At 36.4% G+C, this 26084-nt stretch overlaps 1 protein-coding gene and 1 long non-coding RNA gene across 2 annotated transcripts; both read right to left on the bottom strand.

Annotated features, from left to right (window-relative positions):
* Nucleotides 1-362: 362 nt before the first annotated feature.
* LOC145675026 (uncharacterized) lies at nt 363-7607 on the bottom strand. Its single transcript, XR_014129107.1, has 3 exons — nt 6741-7607; nt 2327-2453; nt 363-1032 (listed from the first exon to the last, which is right to left on the bottom strand). It is a non-coding gene; the product is annotated as an uncharacterized LOC145675026 (long non-coding RNA).
* Nucleotides 7608-12734: 5127 nt separating this feature from the next.
* On the bottom strand, nt 12735-25503 carry LOC145676099 (uncharacterized). The gene is made up of 2 exons (XM_081746984.1): nt 24938-25503; nt 12735-17538 (listed from the first exon to the last, which is right to left on the bottom strand). Exons 1-2 carry the CDS (start codon nt 25300-25302, stop codon nt 16185-16187), a joined length of 1719 nt encoding a protein of 572 aa, XP_081603110.1. The 5' UTR covers nt 25303-25503; the 3' UTR covers nt 12735-16184.
* Between the last annotated feature and the right edge of the window lie 581 nt (nt 25504-26084).

The raw sequence follows: 26084 nt of genomic DNA, 5'->3' as shown, positions 1-26084 counted from the left end.
GTCACTGGAATTTATTCATGTGTATTTACTAGTACCTACTTCTTAATGAAATTACGGTACAACACGTGCTTCCATAAATTTTATAGCTATCCATTATTACGCTAGTATGCGCACACATACACACAAACACAACCACCCACATCCAACACACACTCCAATACACAAGAACAATGGGTTTTATTGACAGTGCAAAATTTAGGACTAAACTTTTATAACTCCAATTTAAGACACCTTTATTTGGGAGGTGAAAAATCGAAAAAGAAAGTACATCTTAAAATTAATTAATCTCTGAGGGATGAAAGCGAAAACACATAACCATTAATTTGAATTCTACATTTATTAGTTATATGTACAATGTGCACGTTTTGTCGTATAAAATAATATTCATGCTATTTGTAATGCAACAAGAAACACTGATTGTCTTTATTATTTGTAATACAAACAAGAAATATGTAGACAATGCAAATCTGTTGGTTATAATCTAAAACTTACAGAGATCTTTTAATAATATAAAATAAAAAGAATAAAATTTTTCTATAAATTTCGTATGAAGGAAAACACCTTTCATAGTTATTGAAAATACAGAAATGCAGCATCATATCAAAAAAGCCTCACGTGCTTAAGTAGGTTAAAAATGGGGACTGCGGTAAGTATCCCACTTATTATCCCATCTATTATACCAGTAGCAGTTTCTTCCATCTTTTAGTTTTCGAAAGAGATGCCTTTACATTGATTTCCAACAAAGCGAGGAGGAACAGGTCAACATGTTTCAAGCATGCCGAATCCTTTTCATCCTCAAACAACAAGGCAGATGGAAGTGAATATCTTTCTACTAACATTTTGAAGATTTGTTGCATTTGTTCATTTGAAGATCTTTATTTTTACTCACGAATGATATGTGTCTTTAAGGCTAGTTTGCACAACGTGAACTTTGCTCTTTTTTTCGCGGGAGTTAAATTCCATCGCCAGCTCTTTGGAAACCAAGCATCAGAGAAAGGTCCCTTTTCCTCCCAACGATGACAGATAGGAACACTGAAACAGAAAAAAAAATCATGAACAATCATAGTGCAATTTTTCAGGTGGGGAGAAAATTTTAAAAAATAATTACAATACGTCATGTGTAACTACAATCAATACGCAATAAAACGATTAGTTACTGCACTCGCTTGCATGAAGTCCCACTTTTAACGGCCTTCCAAACAGCGAAATTAAACTACCATTAATTTTAGTTATTCTGTAATAGCTTAACTTTTGATTTTATTGCAGCTGTTAACTCTGATTGTTCAGGAGGATCAAACAAGTTGGGGGATATAAGACTTTGTATATACAGATACATGACAAATAATTCTGAAACACTCATAGAAAGCTACATTACGTATGTGCTCACAATATAAAATGCCACTCCAAGACCAACTTTAGGATGTGAGCTAAAAGTGACGATCAAGTATATTGATACGATATTGATACAAACAAAATGATGTATAACTTATGTATTCCGAAAAGTAAAAAAATTGTGAGCAAACGCCCCCTCACTTGTTACTGGAGTATTTTTAAAAAATAAGACTTCTAGAACCAGAATTCTGTCACAAGCAGTAGGGTGAAAATCGTCACATTATTTGTTCTGAGCAGGGTTAGAAGTTGCGGCAGTTATTATTATTATTATTATTATTATTATTATTAATAAAACTTCTCTTTGGTGAAAATTATATTTTACCCCTCTGTTGAGAAAAATATTTTCGGGAGGAGTACTTTTATCCATTCAAAAAAAAAAAAAAAAAAAAAAAGCGCGATCACTATAACATGTGATACATTCCATATTAAAGCTTTGCTTATATATAAATACTCAAGTCAAATAAAATAATTGCTGAAGGAATAAAAATTAATAAACAGGGAAACCTTTAAAAATCTAAAATAATAAATAAATAAATAGAGTGTATCTGAAGAAGACAAGGGTAGTTGCTGAAACAGTTACATTTAAATAAAATTGGCGCAGCTGTGGCTCGGTGATAGAGCGTTCACCTCTGATGCTTGGGGCCAATGCTTCGATCCCAGCTCACTTCAAGCGGCTTTTCTTGGAGTTCTCCAATTTTTTCCCACATTCTTCATTCCACCATTTAATTCACTTCTCATCATCACCGACTCCCTTAGCCTCAGTGCCTGATCGTGGAACGTTAAATTGAATATTTCATTTATATAAAAGTATTGCCTTGTTCAACAATTATTTTATTTTAGTTAAGTACTAATAAAATATTACTACTTTCTTTCTTTTCTTCTTACTCGGCATTTTCTTACATAGGTATTATAAAATAACATGTCAAAAACTCACCTGTCGCAACTTTGGTATGTATGTCATCCTCCACAGTGATATTTCTAGAGCAGCTCGACGAGCAGAAAGGGGTCAGGTGGTCTGCTGTTGATCAATTCATCATTTGCAGGAGCATTGGCCACACGCTCTGGAAAGTGGGAGTACATACAAGGCTTATTTTGGCAAATAACATGTATTTACAATTAGGCTTATTACAACGACTAAATACATTTAACATGAAATGAAGCAGTTTAATTTTATGTAAACAGTAAAGTGGGTTTTTACTACATTTTGTATCAAAAAAAGAAAAAAGCTTATAGAAAAAAAAAATAAGTTGGCAGGGAAATATCAGCCATAAATTTCACATGCTTTCTGTTCTGGATATTTTCAGCGTAAAGGAAGGTGTGAAGAAGAGTCCGAAATCGTCCCAACCTCGATGCAGGAATGGCCACTTCTTAAATGGAAAGATACGCAAAATAAATATTGACAAACTTGTGGACAGATAGATTTTATGGATTATTGTCTGCCCGTTGTTAACAAGAAGCAGGGATCGGAAAATCTTTGAGTTTTACGTCCCACGATTATGCTGATTAGGCTAAAGGAGACGGTGATGATGAGTAATGGATGAAATGGTGGAATGAAGAAAGTGGGAGGGAACGGGAGAACCCCGAGAAAACCCACGCACACGGTGTTTGTCCACCACAAAGTTCACTTGGCGGGGGCTGGGATCGAACCCGGGACCCCAAGCACCAGAGGTGAACGCTCTACTACTGAGCCACCGCGGCCCCATAAGAAGCAGGGATCGGTTTTGAGAACGGAGTGAGAGCGTAAAATATCGCATCTTGAACACAAAGAACACAAATGACTACCTGCGTTTTCGAACGCGGACATTTTCTGACCAAAAACACCAAGGCAAGTAATTTCTTGCTATGTATTGCTTCATTTAAATTCTGCAACGTGAAAAAAAAAGTTTTTATCTTACATTTATAATACAAGCTTGAAAAAATCAAGAGCTCCAATTCTGGGGTAGGTTTTATTTTTTTAAAAAAAATAAAATATATCCTACTCTGGGAGGGGCAGTCGTCACCTCTGGATCCGCCCCTGTTGTGTACACCCCTTCCTTTTGGTGGCAGCAGATATGTAAGCCCCGAAGCAATGAGGTATGTTTTTTTTTTACTGATGGGGCTGCAGTGCCTCAGTGGTAGAGCGTTCACTTCTAGTGCGTGGGGTCCCTGGTTTGATCCCAGCTCGTGCCAAGTGGGCTTTGTGGTGGACAAACACCATGTGCCTGAGTTTTCTCGACACTCTCCCGTTTCCGCCCACTTTCTTCATACCACCATTTTTCACATTTCATTATCACCATCTTCCTTAGGCTCGGTGCCTTTCCTGGGGCGTGAAACTAAATATTTAATTTCATTTCTTTTTAATGATGAGGAATTGGTGTTCCAAAGAGACTTCCGTTGTTAATGTGCGCATAAACATTACGAGGATATTCCCTATGTCAAGAGCTCTCTTAAACACATCTGACTGGAACCAGCACCAGCCCCCAACCACGGTCCCTTAATAAGACATTTGGTTTCCTTTGAACCGTTTCACGATTAGCAGTGGAAATCATAATAATATAGTCATGTAGAGGATACTTAATTGAGCTGGAATATATTTTTTTGAACTTCAGTGGCAACATTGATAAGTATCCATCATCACATGCTGGCACTGGAGTAAGTACTGTAATCTAAAATGCGAAGGAGCTGTCTACTCAATTAATGAACAAAATATTCGAACAGTCAAAAACCCGTTACATTATTATGATTTCCACACCGAATTCTGTAGCACAGTTACGGTAGCCAAGTGTCTTGTGAGGGTGTGTAGGTGCAGCAGGGCGATGGTTGCAGTTTGAGAGTGCTCTCAACTCAAGGTGACCAGACGTCCCGTTTTGGCCGGGACAGTCCCTTATTTTCAACCGTTGTCCCGTTTCTTTCAGATTCTCAAACGGGACGCCTAAATGTCCCGTTTTTAAGCAAACATGACCCAGGTGTCCCGTAATTATTATTCAAAATATAAATAGCCAATGCTAATTCTATACTCTTCCGTACCAACACTTACTGGGAAGGTTCACCCGTGCGTAGAACTTCTGAATATTCAAATGAGAATTGAGTGTTCTGTGGTTCAAGTGGAAATTGAGTGGGAATTCTGAGTGTTGAAGTAGTTAAAAGTATTGTTGGGTAATACTTAAGTTAGAAACGCTGTGTTATCATTCTTACTTTGTATTTTGTAAATTGAAAACACTGCTGAGTCCCAAAATGCAATGTGGAAGTCACCCCACCCCCCGCGCCGATTCGTATGCGTCCCGTTTCTGAAAGTAAATGTTCTGGTCACCTTGTCTCAACTGGGGTAATATCCTCCCACTGATTATGCACATATACAATGGGGGCACTACTTTAGCAAACGGGTCTACCAAATATTCATCTATTTTGTGGATTTTTTCACTAGATTTAAGACAGTAGTGCTACAAAAGGTTAAACAAAACATAACTGAGTGAGCGAAGGGGTTAGAACTTCCATAGGGCTCGTTGTTTCTAACTTTGAAGTCATACACGATTGGCATTGCAACAATTGCCGAGGGTCATTTCCCAAAGAGGTTCACTCGAGCAGTCGGTTCTACCTAACAGAAAATTCATAGGTAACATACGATGTAAAACATATTTTTGTGAAGGAATAAAAGTGTGAATATCAGTAATTAATATCAGTACACAGCAAATTGAAATGAATTTTGGGCATTATTCGAGCAGACGGTTCTACCAAATTTTGACATATTTCTTACAGTTTCATATCAGGTTAGAACAACGCATTTCTTTTAGCAGAGCATGAACTAAATCAGAAGCTCCATTAGTGCTTGCAGATTGACATCAGGCCTCAGTACAAATACAGCGTGGACGTAAAGCGTAACTATTTCAGTGAATAAAACACGAACCAATTTATTTCAGCTCCCCACTAAAAAGCAGGGGTAGGAGCACAGCAATAGGGTCCGAACGGCAGCGACGGGATGAGTCCGTAGGGAGCAGGCGCGTCAGCGACGGGGAATATACGTCTAAACGAGAATAGTGGAAGACCACACTTACATATGCAATACTTTCACTGATCACTTAAAATTCATTTCAATATGCTGTACACTGACAGTAATTACTTATATTTACACTCTCATTCCTTCACGAAAAATGTTTCTTATAATATTTTACCTATAAATTTTATATTTGGTAGAACCGTCTGCTCGAGTGAAGCCGCATTTTGAGTGATAGTGAAATCATTGTAAGCGTAAGTGTGCTTTTCCATTATCCTTCCTTACGCACATAGTCCCCGTCGCTGACGTGCCTGTTCCCTACGAACGCACCCCCTCGTTGCCGCTCGGGCCCTCTTGCTGTGCTCCTGCACTGATTCCAATAGAATGCATTTGTGCTTTTTAGTGGGCACCTAGCAAAAGTTATTTCGTGTTTTATGCACTGTACTTAATATGCTACGCGTCGGGAAGGTTCTAGAACACAAGTCCCCCCCCCCATATAGGTTAACAGCTAGATTGGTTCTTTTCTGTACCAAAGTTTAACATTTAATTCACATAGTATTGTTGAGCGAGCGTCAGCGAGTGAAGGCGGGTTAGAGCCCCGCACGGCACGTTGTTTTCTGTCTTTGTTACAATTAAGTGGGAAGGGGTACCTGTGTTCTAGAACCTTGCCCCATGCGTCTACTCTATATTTATACTAACCCCCGTGAAGTCAATCTGCAAGTAGTAATGGAGCTCCTCATTTAGTGCATATTCTGCTATAGGAAATACAATGCTCTAACCTAACCTGAAAATGTAAGAAATGTATTAAAATTTAGTAGAACCGTCTGTTCCAGTAATGCCTCCAAAAGCATACACTTACTGTCATCTCGTTGTTTGCTTGTATTTATCAGTCTTTCGCCTTGGCAAATAGTACCACAATGCGTGCAGCTTTTATTATACGGATTCATAGTATAAGTAGTAGTAGTAGGAACGGGTTAGAAGCCCCGCGGAGGTTGGTTGGTCCTGTTCTCGACATGAAATAGGCAAATTAAAGACTTTTCCAATTTTTTTCGTATATTTTACAATCTACGGATCTGTATAATAAAACTGCACCACAGAATGACATACTTTCAAATGCATACTCACTCCCATATACGGTTTATTGAGAATAAAAACACATACATTATCATTTTACTACCTTCACTATTAACATTTTATATAGTATTCTACCTAAAATATTTAATTTGATACAGGCGTCTGCATATGTTAACCTAATGTAGGTATCCTCGTTCTTTCTACGGTATTTTAATACACTGTAATAAGAAACCGTAGAATACTCAATCTGCTGAATTTTACACAGAATGCACCTAGATAGGAATAGGATAGGAATTATACTTACTTGTCTTAAAGCTGACCTTTATCACAAGTGACTTCAACAAAACACATTATTTATATTCACAAACAATACCATCAAAACACGATTCCGCAAATGGCTCACGATTCCCAGCATGCACTGCTCAAACTGCAGTTACAGTACGGGGAACGTCCGCGCTTTTTAGCACCTAAAAAAGACGTCTATTTTTGGTGATGTCCGACACGTGATTCTTTGTACCATTCTGGCACGTGATAAATACGTACAATTTAGGTCATGTTTGACACGTCATTTTTGTTACCATTTTGGTACTTGATAAAGACGTTCCAAATTTTCAAAAGACGTCATTTTGAATTCGAACCCCAAAAAAAGACGTGTTTATGACGTGACTGTGCTACTTGGGATACGAAGTCCCTTCAATCTGAGACCAAATTCCCTCTTCGAGACTTAATAGTTTTCCCTTCGGGCCAATGCAAGTCGCGATGCACGAAGTTCATGTTTCACTATTTTCAATAAATCGCGGTTTAGCATAAATCCTTCTAGCACCCATTGAGTATTATAGGGGTTGTGCTCCCACTTAAGTAATGTAATAAACCTTCCAAGTTGTCATTCCAAGTAACCGATTTTGTAAAATTCATCTGTATTCTTATTTTTACTTTTTTTAATAAACAGTCAAATGTAACGGTCTCTTTGATTTAGTCAAGCTAATCCCACCTAATTAGATTCAACTCACAGTCTTCATGTGTTACCTGGGTTTCGATTTCTAGTACCAAGCTCTAACACTTTAGTGCGCTTTCTCATCATCTTCGAACCAGTAAGCCAAAGACGTTTTCGAGACCGAGGCTAAAAGAGAGTTGGACTCCGAACCAACTTTGTAATACTGGGTGGAGAGTGAAGAAGTGATCGCAATTACGATATTTCACAAAAGAAAGTGTACACAATTGCTACGCCAAACTCAGAACAACAAAACATCATATACATAACAATATATATATATATATATATATATATAAACGGCAACTTAGGGTATAGATTCTAAACGCGGGGGGACTCCGTCCCGACTTCAAAAAAATATGTAGGCGTCGCCCAGATCCTAAAAAAATACAGTGGAGAAATATAGGAAGGGGGAACAAGCGTGACGTCATGCTGCTACCTACCGTCCTCCTACCTTTTCAGATCCACTTTTACCCCTTTTTATGACTCCCAAATTAGAACATTTTAGATGGTTTAAAATTCTTGTGTTTTTGATCATAGCAACTCACCTGTAAAGAAGACACATAATTTCTCCATTAACTGTACATGAATGAAATAGGATCATCCTTAAGAATCTGAAGCTTCGACATAACACTCCATTCGTCATGTGTGTCACTGCATGAGACCACTGCGTGGTAGCGATTTGTGGTCATGCAAAGCAAAATGTGCGTACATCAGCACAATACAAAACTGAAAAAAGCTATTTATTAATACTTATTTTCATTAACGCAAACTAAACGGAAATATTACGTTGTGTCGAGCTCGAAAACCGCTAGTGAATGAGGGCTCAGAGCGCTTCAAAGAATTGATTTACACAATAATTTTGTACTCTGAGTCCAGGAAATGAACACCAATAGGCCTACATACATTTCAATTTCTTACTGGTAAATAGTTATCCGGACTTTCGGTATCCAGTTCTCAAACAAGCCAAAAAGTTCGCTATAGTAGGTTAATTCAACGACGGTATTAAAAAGAGCTGTTTCAAAGAAACAATACACAGTAATTTTTGAAAAGGCGGTAGATGAGCCTTCATAGGAATGCCTCCGTCTGTCTTTATTCGTGAAGACAATAAATCAAGCAATTTTTGTACTAGTATTACCATTTCTTCTATTTACTACATAATATTACTCAACTCTATCATACAGGGCATAGTGTTTCATTTCAGCATTCTCCCCATTAAGTTGATCACTTGTGACTATAAATATCTATATATTAAAATGCTAGGTTTATATGTTTGTGTGCAAAGAAAAGTTTATATGTTTGTCTCCAATCATTTTGACAATGAGATCTCGAAAACCACAAGTGCTAGAATCGTGCCATTTTTGCTGGTCGATTCCAAATTTTGTGTAGATTGGCCCAGTTCCAATTGAATATTTAAAAAACGTTGCCATTATTTCTTTAATACACCTTTTAGGGTACACTGGAAGTGTTGACATTTTAAAAAATAGCACATTCTATAAGTTATACACTCCAACACAACATGTTTGTATACAGTAGTTGTATATTTCTCAGGCGTTTGTTTCATGATCAATTGATAATGAAAATCGAAGAAAACTATTTCTCGAGTGATGGAGAATCTTTAATATTTAGAATGTTTTGCTAATGAACACCATATAGCACTGGCATTGTCTTAAATTGTGTATGTAATGTATTTGCTTATTACATACTGCATGCAAGAAGAAAGAAAGCACTGATCATACATGAATTAGAAATTCCAACCAGAAGTAGGCTCAGTCTTGCAAACGGTGCGAGATATTGAAAAAATATCTCCTTTGTGGTACCCCTTGCAGAATTTTATCAAGACGTCTTTAAGTTGTGTCTATAAGGGGACATGTATAGATGTTGTGAGGAATGACAAGGAGATTCATGCTCATATGAGAATGATACGCTGTGTAGAGAGTGCAGGTTAAGCTAGTCTAATTAAAATAAATCCTGGTTCTGAAAATCTATTGATAATAAGGAAGGTAATTGTTTTCGAAACAACTAGAGATTTACAGAAGAAAGAATACTGAATCGAAGGAAAAACATGTTTTTAAGCGTAACTAATAATAATAATAACAAAGTACCGTTATATCAAAAATCCCAACTCGGTTTTGATGAAAGTTCAAACTGGATTTAAGTAGAAGCTCAAAGGTAGTTCTTGATGAAAACGGAAGCCAATTTTGACTGAAAATTAAGCCGATTTGAAGATCTAAAACATATGTAGATTCTCAAGGAACCAATACCGGCTTCGGTAAACATCGCAATGGTTTTAGTAAAAACTAAAACTCAAAACTGTTCAGGAAAACAAATAAAACTATCTGTGGAAAGGAAATGGGTTCCCGAAAAAAACGAAAAATATTCTTGTCAGAAAGAGAACCAGTTTTGGAAAAACTGATACAGGTTTTGATGAAAAACTGAACCGGCTTTGAAGAAAACCGAAATCGGTTTTAGTAGAATAAGCGTACCGGTTTTCGAAGAATACAAGAACCGGTTTTGGAGAAAACCGAAACAGGTTCCGATGAAAACCGAGCCGGAAATGAAGAAAACCGGAACCGGGCTCTTAAGAAAACCGATACCGTTTTTTTAGAAAACCGAATTTGGTCTTTTGGAGAAAACCGTTTTTTAATTTTGAAAAACCGGTTTTAGTTTTCCTAAAAACCGGTTTCTGTGCCTACCACTAGTATATACTGTATGTGTGTGTCGTCTTTTTAAGCGTATGAGTAATTGTATGTTTATCTGTTTATTTATATTTTTATTTATTTATGTGTATTTATATATATTTATAATATTATTTAATTATTTATGGCAATTATTTGTTAGTTTAGATTAGTTGTGGTAAGATCGTCCTTTTGATGTGTGTGTGTAATTTACAACAGATAGGAAGCCTCGGTATAGCGAAATACGAATTTGAATACTTGAAGTTGATTGGCTGCTGCCAGGAGCCAATCAAAAGCAAGATATCTCAGCTCTTGTGTGTATATAAGACTGCACGTTTCTCATATATCTCATAGTGTCTGATGAAGCCAAAATGTTAGTTGGCGAAACTTTAACACGTATGTAATATTTTTTATGTGAATGTATTGGTTTGCTCAGCAAATATTTTGTTTGTGTTTAAGTATATACAAAGCAAAGCTTCTACTTATGGAAAATATTACATGTGTAAGGATAAAATAGTATTGTAACGCCGCTAGTGGCGCATGGAGCCGGAAGCTTCATATCGTGTGGAATGAGTTGATAGCCGGTAAATTTGCAATTAAGTTTGGGAGTGAGATGCGTTTTACTGATAAGTAATGTGTCAAATTGTTTCTCGTGTAATAGTTGTTAAAATATGAGTTTACAAGTAAGAGAACAATAGAAGAGAACAAGTAAGTACAAGAGAATGTTGAGAAACAGAAATAAAAGTCTTAGTCAAATAACTAGATACATGATCACTATGAAGTTAAATAGTTGTTTCGGGTGGAGATACATGAAAGTGCACGTACGAAGCACTGTAAGTGGCATGAAAATCGAGGTGAAGAATGTTGCGAGCTGCGTGCTAAACGTGTTTTATTATTAAAGGTTGTGAAAAAGACGAACGTTTTGAAGAGTGTGGGTGACGAATGCTAATAGTTTATGCATATAAAGAAATTGATTAGTCTTTCGAAGTCTCACCTTTTCGATTTTGAACTTAATGAGTCAATAGTGGTACTACAAGTTTCGGCCTGAATTCTTCTGGAGGAAACTGACACTTGCACTTGTAGCTGTATGTCAGACGCGGGAATTGATACCAAATGTTGCAGATTCGGACAGTTTCCATAGGAAGAGGAAAAGTGTGCACCTCTTTGTAGGATAACATGTTCATAGGTTGCACCTGTTAGTAGGATGTACTTTGTTTGTCTTGACAGCGTTTACCTGGGAGAGGAATTGGTCGTAATGAGCGGGATTGTTCAAATCGGTGTCTCTTCTTGAAAATTAAGATTTGTTTATGCAAAACGTCGTTGATAGTATCCTGTAATGTTCTCAGAATTCGAACTATGTACGTTGGTCCCTGATTGTTCCGAATACGGATGCATTTTTAAAGGTGTATCCCACTTCAGAAAGTTCAGCTTATATATCAAGTGTTATAGACTGAGGGACCCCTCGTACTACTATTGACATGGTATGTGGCTGAGGTTACTAGTGTCGGATGTTGTTCCGAGAAGATGAAGTTGCAGTTTTCCTGAACATTTCGAAACTGGATTGTCACGAATTATTTTGCGAAGTTAGCCGACTGTGATTTAATGATGAATCCATTTTTTTGTTTCTACCATTTGCGAAATATCGTTGCGTTGTCGATACTGGAGAAGTTAGAGAAATAAAACCTTCGAACTAAGGTATTTTGGATTGTAGTTTTGCTGTAGCACGCTCTAGACAGGCTGCAGAGGAGGATAAGCTGGCTGGAGTCAGAGTCGGAGCTCGAGATGCTATGTGCGTTTGTATGCTTCTTAAATGGTGGTGAACTCGTTGATGATGCTTGGTGGTTGCCACTGATTGGAGAACGAGGACTCTGGGAACTTGGTTCAGTGTATGCTCTGTCTCTTCGATTTCTCCGCATCTCGTTTATCTCCAAACGAATAAACGAAATGAAATTTTGAGTTTTACGTCCCACGGATATTCCGACTAGGCTAAGGAAGGCAGTGATGATGAGCAATGAATGAAATGTGGAATGAAGAAAGTGGAAGGAAACTGGAGAACTCCGAGGAAACCCAAGCACACGGTGTTAGTCCACCACAAAGTTAACTTAGCGAGAGCAGGGTTTGGACCCGAGACCCCATGCATCAGAGGTGAACGCTTTACAACTGAGCCACCATCGTCAATTATCATATGCGGTAAAATAACCGAACTGAAACAGTATCCAAAAAAATGTGATGGGAACAAGATAAGAGTGAAGATGATCATAATGATGATCAAAAATTATACTACTTGTGTACTCCAGCCAACTTAAGCTCGTGAAAACTCTCAATTTCTTGCAACCTGTCGCCTGTTAATGAATTAGCATCACTGTGCGCCCACATGAGTGCAATAAACAGAGTCTAGACTTGGCAGCTACGTCTCACTACATGTGCGCCAGCTGAGAAAGTGTGTAAATGCACTACGTTTTACCGGCAAACCAAAGTGGTTAGCAACCTATGAGAAGGTTACGCCCTCTCTAACGTGAGTGATGGAAAATAATTTATTTACAAAGTGTAAGTGGAGATCTGTGCTCTATCAAAATTTTACAATTATACGGTATAACAACTAACAAAAAATCAAAAAGAAAAAGAAAAATGGGCGTATGGAACTTTGATCCTTAGCATTATAATGTGAGTAAACATATCTAACACAATTTAATATAGACAGATTGATTCACATAAATACAATACAATTAGAGAAAATAAAAAAATGTGTAAAGGGATAACGAGGATGGAGAATGAGCGGAGGTGCGAAGCACAAGTTAACACATGTGTATTGTTAATCAGACAAATGAATGTGTCTTTTGCGTACGGTTATCTCTATGTGCTGATGGGAACCGGAGAAGCCAAACTGAGCAGAAAGTGATCACTGTGCAGGATATGATGGATGAAAGAGTGGAAGATGCTAATGAATAACATAATCAGATATAACCTTAAGCACCAGATTAGCCCCAATTCGTGACTTTTTTTTGAATTATTTTTAAACAACTGCAACAACAGTTTTCTTAATTGGCATGTTAGCAACTTTAAGTGAGTCACTTGTCGGTTTCCGGGGAAGATTTGGATTTCGTATTTATATGCCTAAAGGTCCTCCAAAATGTGGAATTAAAATTTTTATTCTTGTTAGTGAAACATTATACTACACAACAAATATAGAAGTGTATGTGAGGACACAACCAGAAGGCCCGTTCCAGATAGATAACAAACCTGAGGAAGTAGTGAAGAGATTGTGTCAACAGATTCATGGTTCATCTTGCAAGGAGACCTTTTTAGAATAATCGGTTTACAAGCTGCTAATTGGTTAAATCAATGGAATGAGACAGTAAGTTAACAATTGTAGGGACAATTCGTAAAAACAAGAGTGTTGCTCCCGTGTTTGTTAATGCCAAACGGAGGAAAGAATACAGTAGTGTATTTGGTTTTCATTAGAACTGCACCATTGGTTCGTATGCATCTAAGAAAAATCTGTGTTTAGTGCTGATCTCTAGTATGCACAATCACGTCAAATTAGATGAGAGTACCAGAGATAACAGGAAGCCAGATATCGTCACATTTTACAACGATATTAAAGGTGGGGTGGACATAGTAGACCAGATACCTACTGGATATGACGAAGAAAGAAACACTACACGATGGCAAATAACGTGATGTTATCACTTCTAAAATGTAGAACCGACTAATAGTAATGTTATACATTCAGCGAACACAGTAGGGTTTTTCGGATTGACTCTAGAAGATGCTTCCGTACCTTCTCATGTAGGAAAGCGAGGACGTTACATGTATAAACACAGTAAGGCCAGATATTTTGCCAAAAGTACTGTAAGTGGATTTGCCTAAGTCACGCAAAAATGATGTGTGGAGACTGCTGCAGAATTGAAACGTGAATATACCGCTATTAGGAGAAATCCTGGCTTACTTCTTTCTACTTAATAAATATTTTATTTTCAGTACCGTTATTTAAGCAATAAAAGAGTCACATAATTATCGAACTTAATTTTAACAAGAAAGGTATGGCCTCAATAAAAATGTACAGTTTTGCTTGAAGCGTATCCACTGTCTGGTGTTTGTATTTAATAATTTGAATATAATACAAATTTAAATCCTAGTTCACATCTTATCAGACAAAAATTTTTTTGGGTGCAGGAGGCAAAATGTTATCATCCATAAATTTTTTTTTTTTCACTTTACCACTATACGGTTAAGAACAATTAATCTCACGATGTAAAGTGTACTGACAGAGCGTATACCTTAGGGACAAGGAGTATGCTGATAGCGATTTGGTGTGCGGTCTAAAGTGAGGTAGTATATATTGCATGAATAAAGGGTGCTGAGTTTGGAAGCGTTTCTTGATATCGGTGAGATTTTCTTTTTCGATATATTACTGTAATATGGACAAGTTATGCATTGGTATAGCTCCAGAGTGGGACTAGGTAATCGGACAATGAAAGGTATGTGGAAAACTTTTGGTTAGAGGGTCAACAATTTTTTTTTATAGATTTTGAATAATGAAGCTATCCACACTGTAAATCTGTATGTTAAGTTTGTCAGTAACTAACCTTTGTATATACTTAGGATCGTCTACGCATAAAATAAAAAAGACGGCATTAAACCGCAGAAAAGTTAAAGTTCGAGCTTCTGCTTCGGGTAAAATATTTGTGCTATCTCTATGCTTTATAATTTCCATTGTGAACCCAGTAGTGAGGCTATGGCTAGAGTCTGCGTTTGACAGTTGGAGATGCAGTGAAATGTCGTTATCATTTATTGGTAGAGAACACTCAATTAAAATAATTTACAATATTCAACTCAGATGGCAAGAAAAGAGTGAGAGTGACTTGGACAACGTAATCCCGCGCTAGAGAAGTGTGCCAAATCAGATGTTTTATATTCTGCGTTTAATGTGGTGATGTACAGTAGAATGCTGCTAAAAAGTGCAGTGAACAGAAAACCACCTTTTAACTATACTACAAAAATGTACAAAGTGATACAAACAATTTTACAGACTGTGCAGTAAATATGGCTGTTTAGTGGTGAGGGAAACATGTTTGAGCTGCATTTCAAGGTTTGAACGTAGACTTTATCGTATTCCACACCTCTCACGTGTGAGGTTTTGATTCTGTGTGGCTCAGCACGTACGAACTTTGAATAAATTCTATTCTAGGATTTCAGCAAGGTGAGATGTTGCTACTGTGTGGATTCACATGTGTGTAGCCAATTTTGAACGTAGATTAAATGCCTAATCACACTCTTCATATGTGTGATGTTTTACTCCTGTGTGGATTAACATGTCTCTACTAAACTTCAACGTATATCAAATGACATACTACACTCAGGGCATACTAATGCTTATTAACATGTGTAGCCAGAGTTGAACTTCGATGAAACTCAAACCACACTCTTAGCAAACGTGACCTTTTTTTCCTGTATGGAATAACATGCATGTAACCAAGTTTAATCGATATTTAAATTCGCTACCACACTCGTAGCACGTGTGATATTTTGTTCCTGTGTGGATTAACATGTGTGTAGCCAAACTTGAAGGTTGATTAAATTTTTTACTTCACTCTTAGCACGTGTGTGGTTTAACATGTGTGATGCTAAACTGGAACCTCGATTAAATGCCTTAGCACACTCCTGGCATGTGTAATCTTTTTCTCCTATGTGAATTAAATAAATAAAGCCAAACTTGAAGGTAGTCTAAATGCTAACCACACGCTTGGCGCTTGTAAGTTTCCTGTGTGTGGAATAACATGTGTGCACCTAAACTCGAACGTTGATAAAATACCTTATCTCACTTTTGGAAGGTGTGAGGTTTATCTCCTGTGTGGATTAACATGTGTCTAGCCAAATTTGAACGTCGATTAATTGCCTTACCACAGTGTTGGCATGTGTATACTTTTTCTCTTGTGTGGATTAACATGTGTGTAACCAAATTTGAACGAAGAGTAAATGCCTTACCACACTTTTGGCATGTGTAAACTTTTTCTCCTGTGTGGACTAACATGTGTGTTGCCAAAGTCCAACGTTAATTAAATGCCCCACCACACTCTTAGTACATGTGAGATCTTTCTCCTGTGTGAACTAACACGTGTTTAGCCAAATTTGAACGTCGATTATATGCCTTACCACACTGTTTGCTTGTGTAAACTTTTTCTCCTGTGTGGATTAACATGTGTGTAACCAAATTTGAAGGATGAGTAAATGCCTTACCACACTTTTGGCACGTGTGAGGTTTTTCTCCTGTGTGGATTAACATGTGTCTAGCCAAATCTGAACGTTGAGTAAATGCTCTACCGCACTCTTGGCACGTATGAGGTTTTTCTCCTGTGTGGATTGACATGTGTCTAGCCAAATTTGAACGAGTACTAAATGCCTTACTACACTCTTGGCACGTGTGAGGTTTTTCTCCTGTGTGGATTGACATGTGTGTAACCAAATTTGAACGATTATTAAATGCCTTACGACAGTGTTGGCATGTGTAAACTTTTTCTCCTGTGTGGGTTAACATGTGTGCAACCAAACTTGCACGATAAGTAAATGCCTTCCCACACTTTTGGCACGTGTGAGGTTTTTCTCCTGTGTGGATTAACATGTGTGTTGCTAAAGACGAACGTTCATTAAATGCTTTACCACACTCTTGGCACGTGTGAGGTTTTTCTCCTGTGTGGATCAACATGTGTTTAGACAAATTCGAACGTCGATTATATGCCTTACCACATTGTTGGCATGTGTAAACTTTTTCACCTGTGTGGATTAACATGTGTGTAACCAAATTTGAAGGATGAGTAAATGCCTTACCACACTTTTGGCACGTGTGAGGTTTTTCTCCTGAGTGAATTAACATGTGTGTTGCTAAAGACGAACGTTGATTAAATGCTTTACCGCAATCTTGGCACGTATGAGGTTTTTCTCCTGTGTGGATTGACATGTGTCTAGCCAAATTTGAACGACTACTAAATGCCTTACTACACTCTTGGCACGTGTGAGGTTTTTCTCCTGTGTGGATTGACATGTGTCTAGCCAAACTTGAACTTTGATTAAATGCCTCACCACACTCTTGGCACATGTGAGGTTTTTCTCCTGTGTGGATTAACATGTGTCTAGCCAAAATTGAACGTACTCTTAATTTCTTTCCACATACTCCACATATGTGAGATTTTTCACCTGAATGCACTAACTCACCACTTGACATAGTTAAACTTTGACCAGAGCGTTTATCACTATTTTGGGACGTATTAAGCTTTTCACTTTCCTGTGTCACAATATTTTTTGTCAAACGAGATCGATGAAATTCTTTGCCAAACTGCGTCGAAGTATCTGTTTCCTCATAGAAATGAGAAATGGCTTCATTTAATGTAGTAAATGCATTCCCTTCTGCGTGGAAAGCAAAGATGTTATCGCACCTGTAACAAATTCAACAAACAGTGAAATGTAAATGGAGATAATGATTAAGTAGCAAGAAAACATGTAATCATTCACCATATTACATGATAAAGTTACGCTATATTACATGTTTTATTACACTAAATATTGTAGAAATATGAAACAGAGTACCATATCACTATTGTCTCAAAATAAGTTGCTGTAGTTTGTATCACTATATGAAGTTAAACTATCATTTATATCGTGGCGGATATAAGTCTATGACCAGGTATTGTCGGCTGCCTTGACACAAATGCACAGTATCAGAATTGAATCTGTCTTATCTGTAGTTTCGTGTGGAGAAAAAAACAACTTGCGATCCAAAGGTTTAAAAACAACTCAACGTATTAAAAGAAACTGTACCGAAGATCATTCACTTATACCATCATAAGAGGAACACAAAAGGCGTTTTGAAGCGAATTAAAAAATTACATACAATTTTCCAATCTGAAGCAGAGAAACTTAGAGTAACAAGATTAAAGACGAATCATTTACCCTGTTGTGATCGTGGTTCAGTGGTCTAGGGGCTTGATCAGAAATCTCGAGGTTCTTCGGTCGAATACACGTCAAGCATTTTTTTTTTTTTTTTTAACTTTAGGAATTTTGATGGAAATTGATCGGCTATAACACACGCTTCATTACATTCAAAAATTTGAATACTCGTTTGTTTCAGCACTTCAACTATCAAATTTTCAGAAATATTACTAATAATAATAACAATAATATCGAAAAATATTTTAAAATTATAAACTTATTATCGCTCAGGTAGTACCATTACAAGCAGAAACGTGATATTAGGCAAAAAAATATTCCGATTTTGTGTAATGTTGCCCATGAAACGACGAATTTCTCATCTCGATTCTAAAACAAACCAAACAAAATCGGGATGAAACATTTTAATTCGAGATGGGACAAGGTTAACTCACACTATAGTCATGCTTTGGAGATGAGAATCGAGACGAGACCAAAACTATCGTAAACATTTCTCATCTTATCTCGATTCTAGAAATAGTGTATGCCACTCTTTAAGCAGCAATTGCTCTGTAGACTGTATCTTATACATCATTTTGTTGGTTTGTATTTCAGTGCTCACTGAATTATCGTCTGTGTAAATATTTTTGTAGCAAAGCTTTTATAATTACATCTGGAAACTTCACAAGTTAGTTTATTACAAGCTTTAGTTTTCAATTATATTCAGTTGATTTTTTTACAGTTATTTTCCTAAAAACGTACAGTAGAATATATTCTACACGAAATATTTTCGGAAATCTTTCGTTTAAATTTGAGTACCTGTAGAGGTGTCTCATGACCGTACGGAACCCCTTTCCCGAAACCCCTTCGACATATTCTGTAGCTTAGCCAGCATAATCATTACTTAAAAACAAATTAAATTACGGCTCTTGTGAGTTCAGAATCCCTACTTTCTACACGAAAATTACCTCGAAACTTTCCGTTATAACATTTAACTTTCCTTTATAACATTTAGTTAGTTGTAGGGAAACCTTCCGTTATAACATGTAGCTAGTTGTAGGAACGTATCGAGAGGGTATGTGCTGTTGGTCCTGACACTTCTCTCCAATCCCGACTATTTTGTAAGTTATGGCTTACGCTACCGGTTATATTACAGGCTTTAATACAATGTGTCCTAATACGGAATTTGTTACCTATACTATTATTATTATTATTATTATTACTGAATATTTGAGACCTCAATATTACGTCCCACTGACGTAGCAAAGCTGGGATAAATGCAATAAACAAGTGACAAATCTTGGGAAAAAGACGAAAATCAATGTGAAGGTTACAATTATATTTACAAGAATCTAACAACTACCAAAAAACACGATTTCAACCACATGGCGACCGTTTTCCGGATTAAATTATAGCAATCTTCCTACAACTGCTTTTAAAATACCACTAGTTATACAGATAACGTGTTGAGTTTTCAATCTGATTAGCCTAGTGTCGACAATCAATTTCCATCAGATCCACGGCGAACACAATTAATTAAAAATAAAGCAGAGGGATAGACAAAAACAAGAAGTAAGTAATGTAGATTTTCCATGTAAGTTAAGTAAATATGTTTTGACCTTGAGAGCGACAGAGAGATTACTGTAGCTCATAAAATTTTTCTTGTTGATTTTTAATTCTATGTAGATGTGAGTGGATAGCAAACAGCTGATTCAGTATACACACATACATACATGTTTTACACTATGCACCTTCATGTGCATTTATCAATAAAAATAAATGTTTTAATACTAATACACAATAGCACGCTGAGCAAGGCTATGTGATAATAAGTAAAAACACAGTATCACGTGACAGTTTCAACACAATAACTGTGCAAACAAACAGAGAACATATAGAGAATGTTTCGAAAAGCAAGAATTAGAACGTACAGAAAAAGGAGGAAGCAGAATAATTGAACTAGTCAGAAGAAAAAAGAGAAAAGCAATAGCGAACAAAGATCAAGGGGGAGTAATATATAGAGTAGGATGCGAGGAGTGTAACAAAATTTACATAGGGGAAACAAAAAAAAAGCAAAAAAATGATTAAACAGCACCAGGATGATGTAAGATTGAAAATGGACAACAATGCGATTTACAAGCATCAGAAAGAAACAAACCATAGGATATTGTGAGAAGGAGCAGAGGTCATAGAAGTAGAGAACAGAACTTTGGTGAGAAAATGGAAGGAAGCCAGAGAGATTATGAAAGCAGGAGGCAAGGTGATGAACTGGAATGCAGGATTCTCGATAAATAAGGAATGGAAGAAGATTCTGCTTAAGAAAAGGAATAAAAAGGAAGAAGAAAGAGAAACAGAATAACAAGGAAAATACGGATAATTAGAGCAAAGGACGCATGCAGCGGAAAAAAGTAAACCTTTAATTGGACACGTGTGCAGCTAAAAAGTGAAAGCGAAAGCCAGACAAGTGTTACTTTTTAAAGAAGGGGTGTAACCTAATTAAAATTGATCTCCGGACAGTATATATAAGTGATGACCAACTCCCAGCAGCCAGGAGTGGAAATCTGATGAAGACAGAGTTATTGTGTAGAAACTGTCACGTGATACTGTTTTTCAAATATTATCACATGGCCTTGCTGAGTGTGTTATTGTGTATTAGTACAAAATGGAATCAATGCCAAATAGAATAGTAATAGAAAATATTTTATATATGGTACTAGTTTATATCTGTGTTAATTTTATATTGAACCACTTTGCAAAATGAAACCTGAGTTGTGAAAAGAAGGATTGGTTGTTAATGGTCGTAATATCAAAATTCTTCGTGTTTCATGTTTTAAGTGTTTCATTAAACTCAGACATTTATATTTTTGTACTTTGAATTAGTTGCTCTTAATTCATATCAATATGGAGGCTAGTGTTTCAGAACAATTTCAAGACAGAAGAATTAGAGAAACAATTAGAAATCATTGCTCAAAAATGGTAATGAATATTGGACCTATAGGACAAAAAATACATGAATCAGTAGGTGAAATTCAGCAGCCTGTAACAGAAACGATTTGGGAGCGTAGGAAAAAGCGAATTGAATGCCAAAGCAGAGAGCTTACGTAATAATATCAAAGTAGCCAATAACTCCTTAACCGAAGTACGCTCTGAATTAGTTAACGCGGCCAATCATGTTGATTCAGTAACTGCTGAGTTTAAAAATAGTGCAGCGGAATGAAAGAAAGGTCTCACTGTGTTCTATGAATAAAAGCGAACGGCACAGTTCGAGTGTACGCAAACCAACAAAATAAAAGAGTGCAACGCGGAAAAGAAACCGTAAATACTTTTGAATTCGCGACGGCACAAGTTGTGAAAGATATGTGCCAAATAAACCAGAAAGTCGATTACAGTCGGGAAAAGGAAATATGCGGTGTAGAGATAGCGAAAAAGAAGAATCGTTGCGCGTACCTGTAGACAATTGTTTCTAATGTAATTTTTTTGCCGGCAAGCGATACCGATGTTTCACACATGATAAGCGGTAGCGTTCAGGTTGCGCGTATCCGCCCTCTCGAAAAAGCCAGGAAGGGCTTGAGAGTTCAATTGATGATTTTGTGTGATAACGAAGTTACAGTGTTGTCGGTTTTGTGTCGCAGGCAAATGGTTTTGCGCGAATTAACAAATTCAAATTTGTCTTTGTAACAGTGTACGTCTAACGTAAGTTGCATTTTAGTGCTGCAAATCCATTTCGACTTTGAAATTGTAAGAATACCGCACCACTTTTGAAAAGTATGGCTATCGCGTTTTGGATGCGGAGTTTCAGTATCGAATTCTTATTAGGATGTTTAAGTTTTGTACTTTTTTTTCAGGTTTTCCAGTTTTGGGAACCATACTTCATAATAAAATTTTATTATTAAATTTTGCTTGAGTTTTTTATCATTCTCCTTTATGTTTATATTAACATTAACTGTCCCCATACAATCAAGCATTTAGAGACATGTTAGGCAATTAGATATAATCACGAACATAATTAGAGAAGTACTAGTAATAACTACAATTAATCATAAAGTTAAAATTTTGGGTAATTAAAAAAATGTGCTCTTCAGATAGTGAATTTTTTCATCGGATGTTGTGATTGTATAATGAGAAAATATGCGAAATTTGTAATGTAAGATTAAGTCGCCGTCAAAATACTGTAAGTTTAACACAATTTAGTATAATATTGAAAGTAATTGACAATAACCTTGAATTTGATAAAGTTGTTCGTTGATTTGTTCGTCGTTCGATATATATATACAGTCTACTATGTAAAGTCAATGTGCATTCAATGTGGCTAATGATACCTGAAGTTAATTGACTTCAGAGAAAGCGATATTATAAGTTAAGAAGAGTTGAAAGTTAAAAGATAGTTCATCCCTTAGGGACATCCCTACTTTCCTTATAAAATTAAAGTGATGAAACCAGTGCGACGCCACGTTGGGTCCCAGCTAATGTGCAGATTCGCAATTGACTAAAATTTCAAAATTTTGTTCTAACTTTTAATGTTTTGCATAATTAGAGAAAAGTATAATAGTAATAAAATTGATGTTCGGATTTTAGATTTTGGTATAATAACTAGTTTTGATTTGGATTTATAGAAAATAATTAGAGTTTTGATTTGGATTTAGAGAAAGTAAATTAAATGTTATTCTTTTTGAAGTTCGAAAATAACTCTTGTATTCTTGTGCCGGGAATCATAAACCGGTCTCGAGAAAAAGAAAAAGGGAAGCCCGTTTACGATTCCACGGTACCCTTTACTACGATAAACACCGGATACTATGATGTATCCATAGTACGGAGTGCCTACGACAGTTAGGCAGTATATGGTAAATTTAAGGTTTATGTTATGAGAACAAATTAAGATTGCTACGTACGAGTAGGCCCTGAACAGCAATAATGTTTAATGAACAAGTTATAATTACTGTTATCTTGTGTTTCACTATTGTGACAAATGCTCTCGGATGTGACTTTATTCTCGACAAGGATAAGTGCAATTGCTTGTAAGCCACACGTAAGTATTAGCTAGCGCTCTATAAAAGGTTACATTTGTCAACCAACCAATTTGGTAGGTACGAGCGGGCCTGAAGTAATACTAATGATTAAAAAATTGATCAATTGAAATGTGGGGCTGTAGCATTAAATCTCCTACCAGGGTGTATTTCTTGTCGTCCTTTTCATTATATTTATTTTCTTAAAATGCCTCCTCAAGGCCTGAATGTTGAGAGCCCAACGGGGGTTCGGAAATTAACCCTGATTTGTCATGATTTAAATGCCGAAGGCATGCAAGTAGGGTGGTATGTAAGGTCTTAGGGTAGAAGCGATTCATTGGAATTGTCAGAAACCCTGCAAGCTTCAACTGTAAGAGATTGTCAGCACCGTTGGTTTTATGATCCAATTCATTAATCTGTATTTTTTATGAATGACTTACAACCTGTGTTGTCAACTAATTACATACAGAATGGCGCTCCGTAGGGCTTAACCGCCGTTTAACTCATTTATTTATATTAAAATGTTCAAAATGCAAGTTACGTTGTATAATATAACGAAACTGACTTAACATTGACGGAAATTCTTCTAAAATTTGGCGGTCTTTACAGTGACTGCTTTCCATACCACTACAACCACAAACCCTCCCAGTAATTAGAACTGATGCTGACCCTCAACATTAACACCAAAATAAAGTTACATGTTCTATCGTAGGGGGTAGTTGAAACTTCGTGTATACAATTCATGGTTTTACCGACGGAGGACTGAGAAAGTCTCTTCATATTTTGTGCAAAGTAATGCCCGTCGTTCAAAGTAACCCTTTGTCAAGGTAGCTAGTAACCAATGTAAGCGAAATGAAGTATCAAAATTTAGTGTGGCAAATCATAACACGGAACTATGAAAATGTTTGGGAATGAAGGGATCAATATAATTAAGAAGTTACGTCCATAATATATTGTGTTACTTTGGAACACAAATATACAAGCAAAGAAAGCATTTCAGGATGTTACCTATAAAATACTTAGGAACGTACAAGAACACATTCAACACGTAAAACATGTAAGTCATCCTAAATACAGAATGTTTCGCTAACCTTGTTTACCCACATTCTGCGTAATGCCCTAATCTGCATAGCATTATTATTTTACCGGCCATCTAGCACATGCTGGTTAGCGTTGTTTTTACAATAATTCATATATCATGTACATTCACCAAGCCCCTAAAGTGATCCCATATTGAGAAATGCAGGTCCATACCCTAAAAAAGATTCCTGGGAATGTAAAAAGTCGACTTCCTTGAAAAAATGAGTGCACCTATGAAATGGATTAATGTATGGACCTCTACAAATAATGAACATCCATTGTTGGTTAAAATATTTTTTATCTCGTATTTTACTTATGTCTTTCGAAGCCCGCCGGAAAAATGAGGCTAGACCCTTTTGAGCTAAATCCTAAATAAAATCACAAACGTCCATAGTTTTTGTTCAAATATAATACATTACAGCTTTACATTTGTAAAATTTTAGGATAATTACCATTCTCCTTATTTGTTATTTTAAATAAGTCTCTATATAAATAAAACAATATCATCGAGAACCCATATTTTAAATATGTGATACAATTAGTGAGAAATGTGTAACCAATAATAAAGTAATAATTATTTTGTCAAGATATGAACTTGATAAGAAATGCATGGATGGTATCAATCTTATTATTATTTTTATTTGGTATACAGCTAGTCTATGTGTGCCATGTCATTTCCAAATTGTAGGCTACTAACTTACGTTCATGATATCTCCCATACCTAAATATTTCTCGTGAAGTATTGCTTTTAACCAACAAAATTTCCGAAACCATGTAACCGCATTATCAATCTGAGCCAATTAGTTAATGAAAAATTGAACATTACCTTTCTGGCCGAACTGAATTTAAACTTTTAGTTGTTAATTGTTGGGACTCATTAGAATACGACGCGCAAGTCTCCTGAACTACAATTTTTCTTAGCGTTTCTATATTACTTTCAAATGCAGGATCTTTTTCTAGTGCTAATTCTGGTTTCACCCTATCAACGTTTAGTTTCACATCCAAAGAGCACATAGCTGTATCCTTGTCCACTGATACCTCTCCTTTCGTTGTAGATAATATTAACTCTTTGTTGTCATTCATTAGTTCGTATGTCCACCCTCTCCCTTCGAGCGGATCATCATGAGGTAAGTCATAAGCAATTTCTTCTTTGCACATCAATTCCAACTTAACAGACGCCTTACCAGCCATTGTGAATTGAATTATAATAAGAATTTAACACTGTTCTTATACTCCTCTTATATTTTACGTTGCCAGTATTAATGAAATGATTTACAAGTACCCTCAAAAAAGCAACTTTATATTTCCAATCTTCTTCTTCTTCATCAGCCACATTTGCTCTCACGACAATTGATTGTTTGTATAACCTGACCAACGAACGAGTGCGGGCGGCCGGTTTTGGAACTAAAATACAAACAACAGTGTTTCTAACCGGATTACTTGTAATTAATCTATTACAGTTGTTTTTGCCTTGTTCATAATAAACCACTTCACGCATATGTTCAAGTTAAGGCAAACACAATTTCAAAAGTTATGGAAGTTATTTTCAGAACATTTTAAGGGACTGCAAAAAAAAAAAAAAAAAGTACATACACCCTCCATATTAATTTGGCAATAATTTGCGAATAAACTAACCTCAGTGTTGTATATACAAAGGAACACTGAGAACTTCGTAGCATTAGAGTGTAAGGAATTCCTACTTCATCTGTTAACAAAACCTCGAAGTTCATCTTTGTGAACCAAAGTTATACTTTGGCAACTGCGCTTTCATTGTTTAAAGCAAGTTCTGTTGTGTAGTTTTGAGATAAGACGTCTTCGAAATTGCTACCAATTTGGACCATGTGATCGATCGATTGACAGTACCTTCAGTAACAAATTTGCATTGAGATCATTTTCGGATGTGCTGCAAATAATCTAACCGCCTCCGAAGGAGACTTAGATCCGCCCCTAATTAAGATGGTAGATAAAGATAA

This window comes from Thermobia domestica, chromosome 18 (genome assembly GCF_964235325.1).
Source record: "Thermobia domestica chromosome 18, izTheDome1.hap1.1, whole genome shotgun sequence".
NCBI lineage: Eukaryota > Metazoa > Arthropoda > Insecta > Zygentoma > Lepismatidae > Thermobia > Thermobia domestica.
This window is presented reverse-complemented; position numbering and strand designations above follow the sequence as displayed.

Bases quoted from the DNA above. Each gene is read 5' to 3' on its own strand.
- LOC145676099 (XM_081746984.1), bottom strand. From the start codon at position 25,302: ATGGCTGGTAAGGCGTCTGTTAAGTTGGAATTGATGTGCAAAGAAGAA. The intron at 17,539-24,937 runs GTAATGTTCAAT...AATTTGTTACAG, and splicing joins AATTCAGTTCGGCCAGAAAG to GTGCGATAACATCTTTGCTT.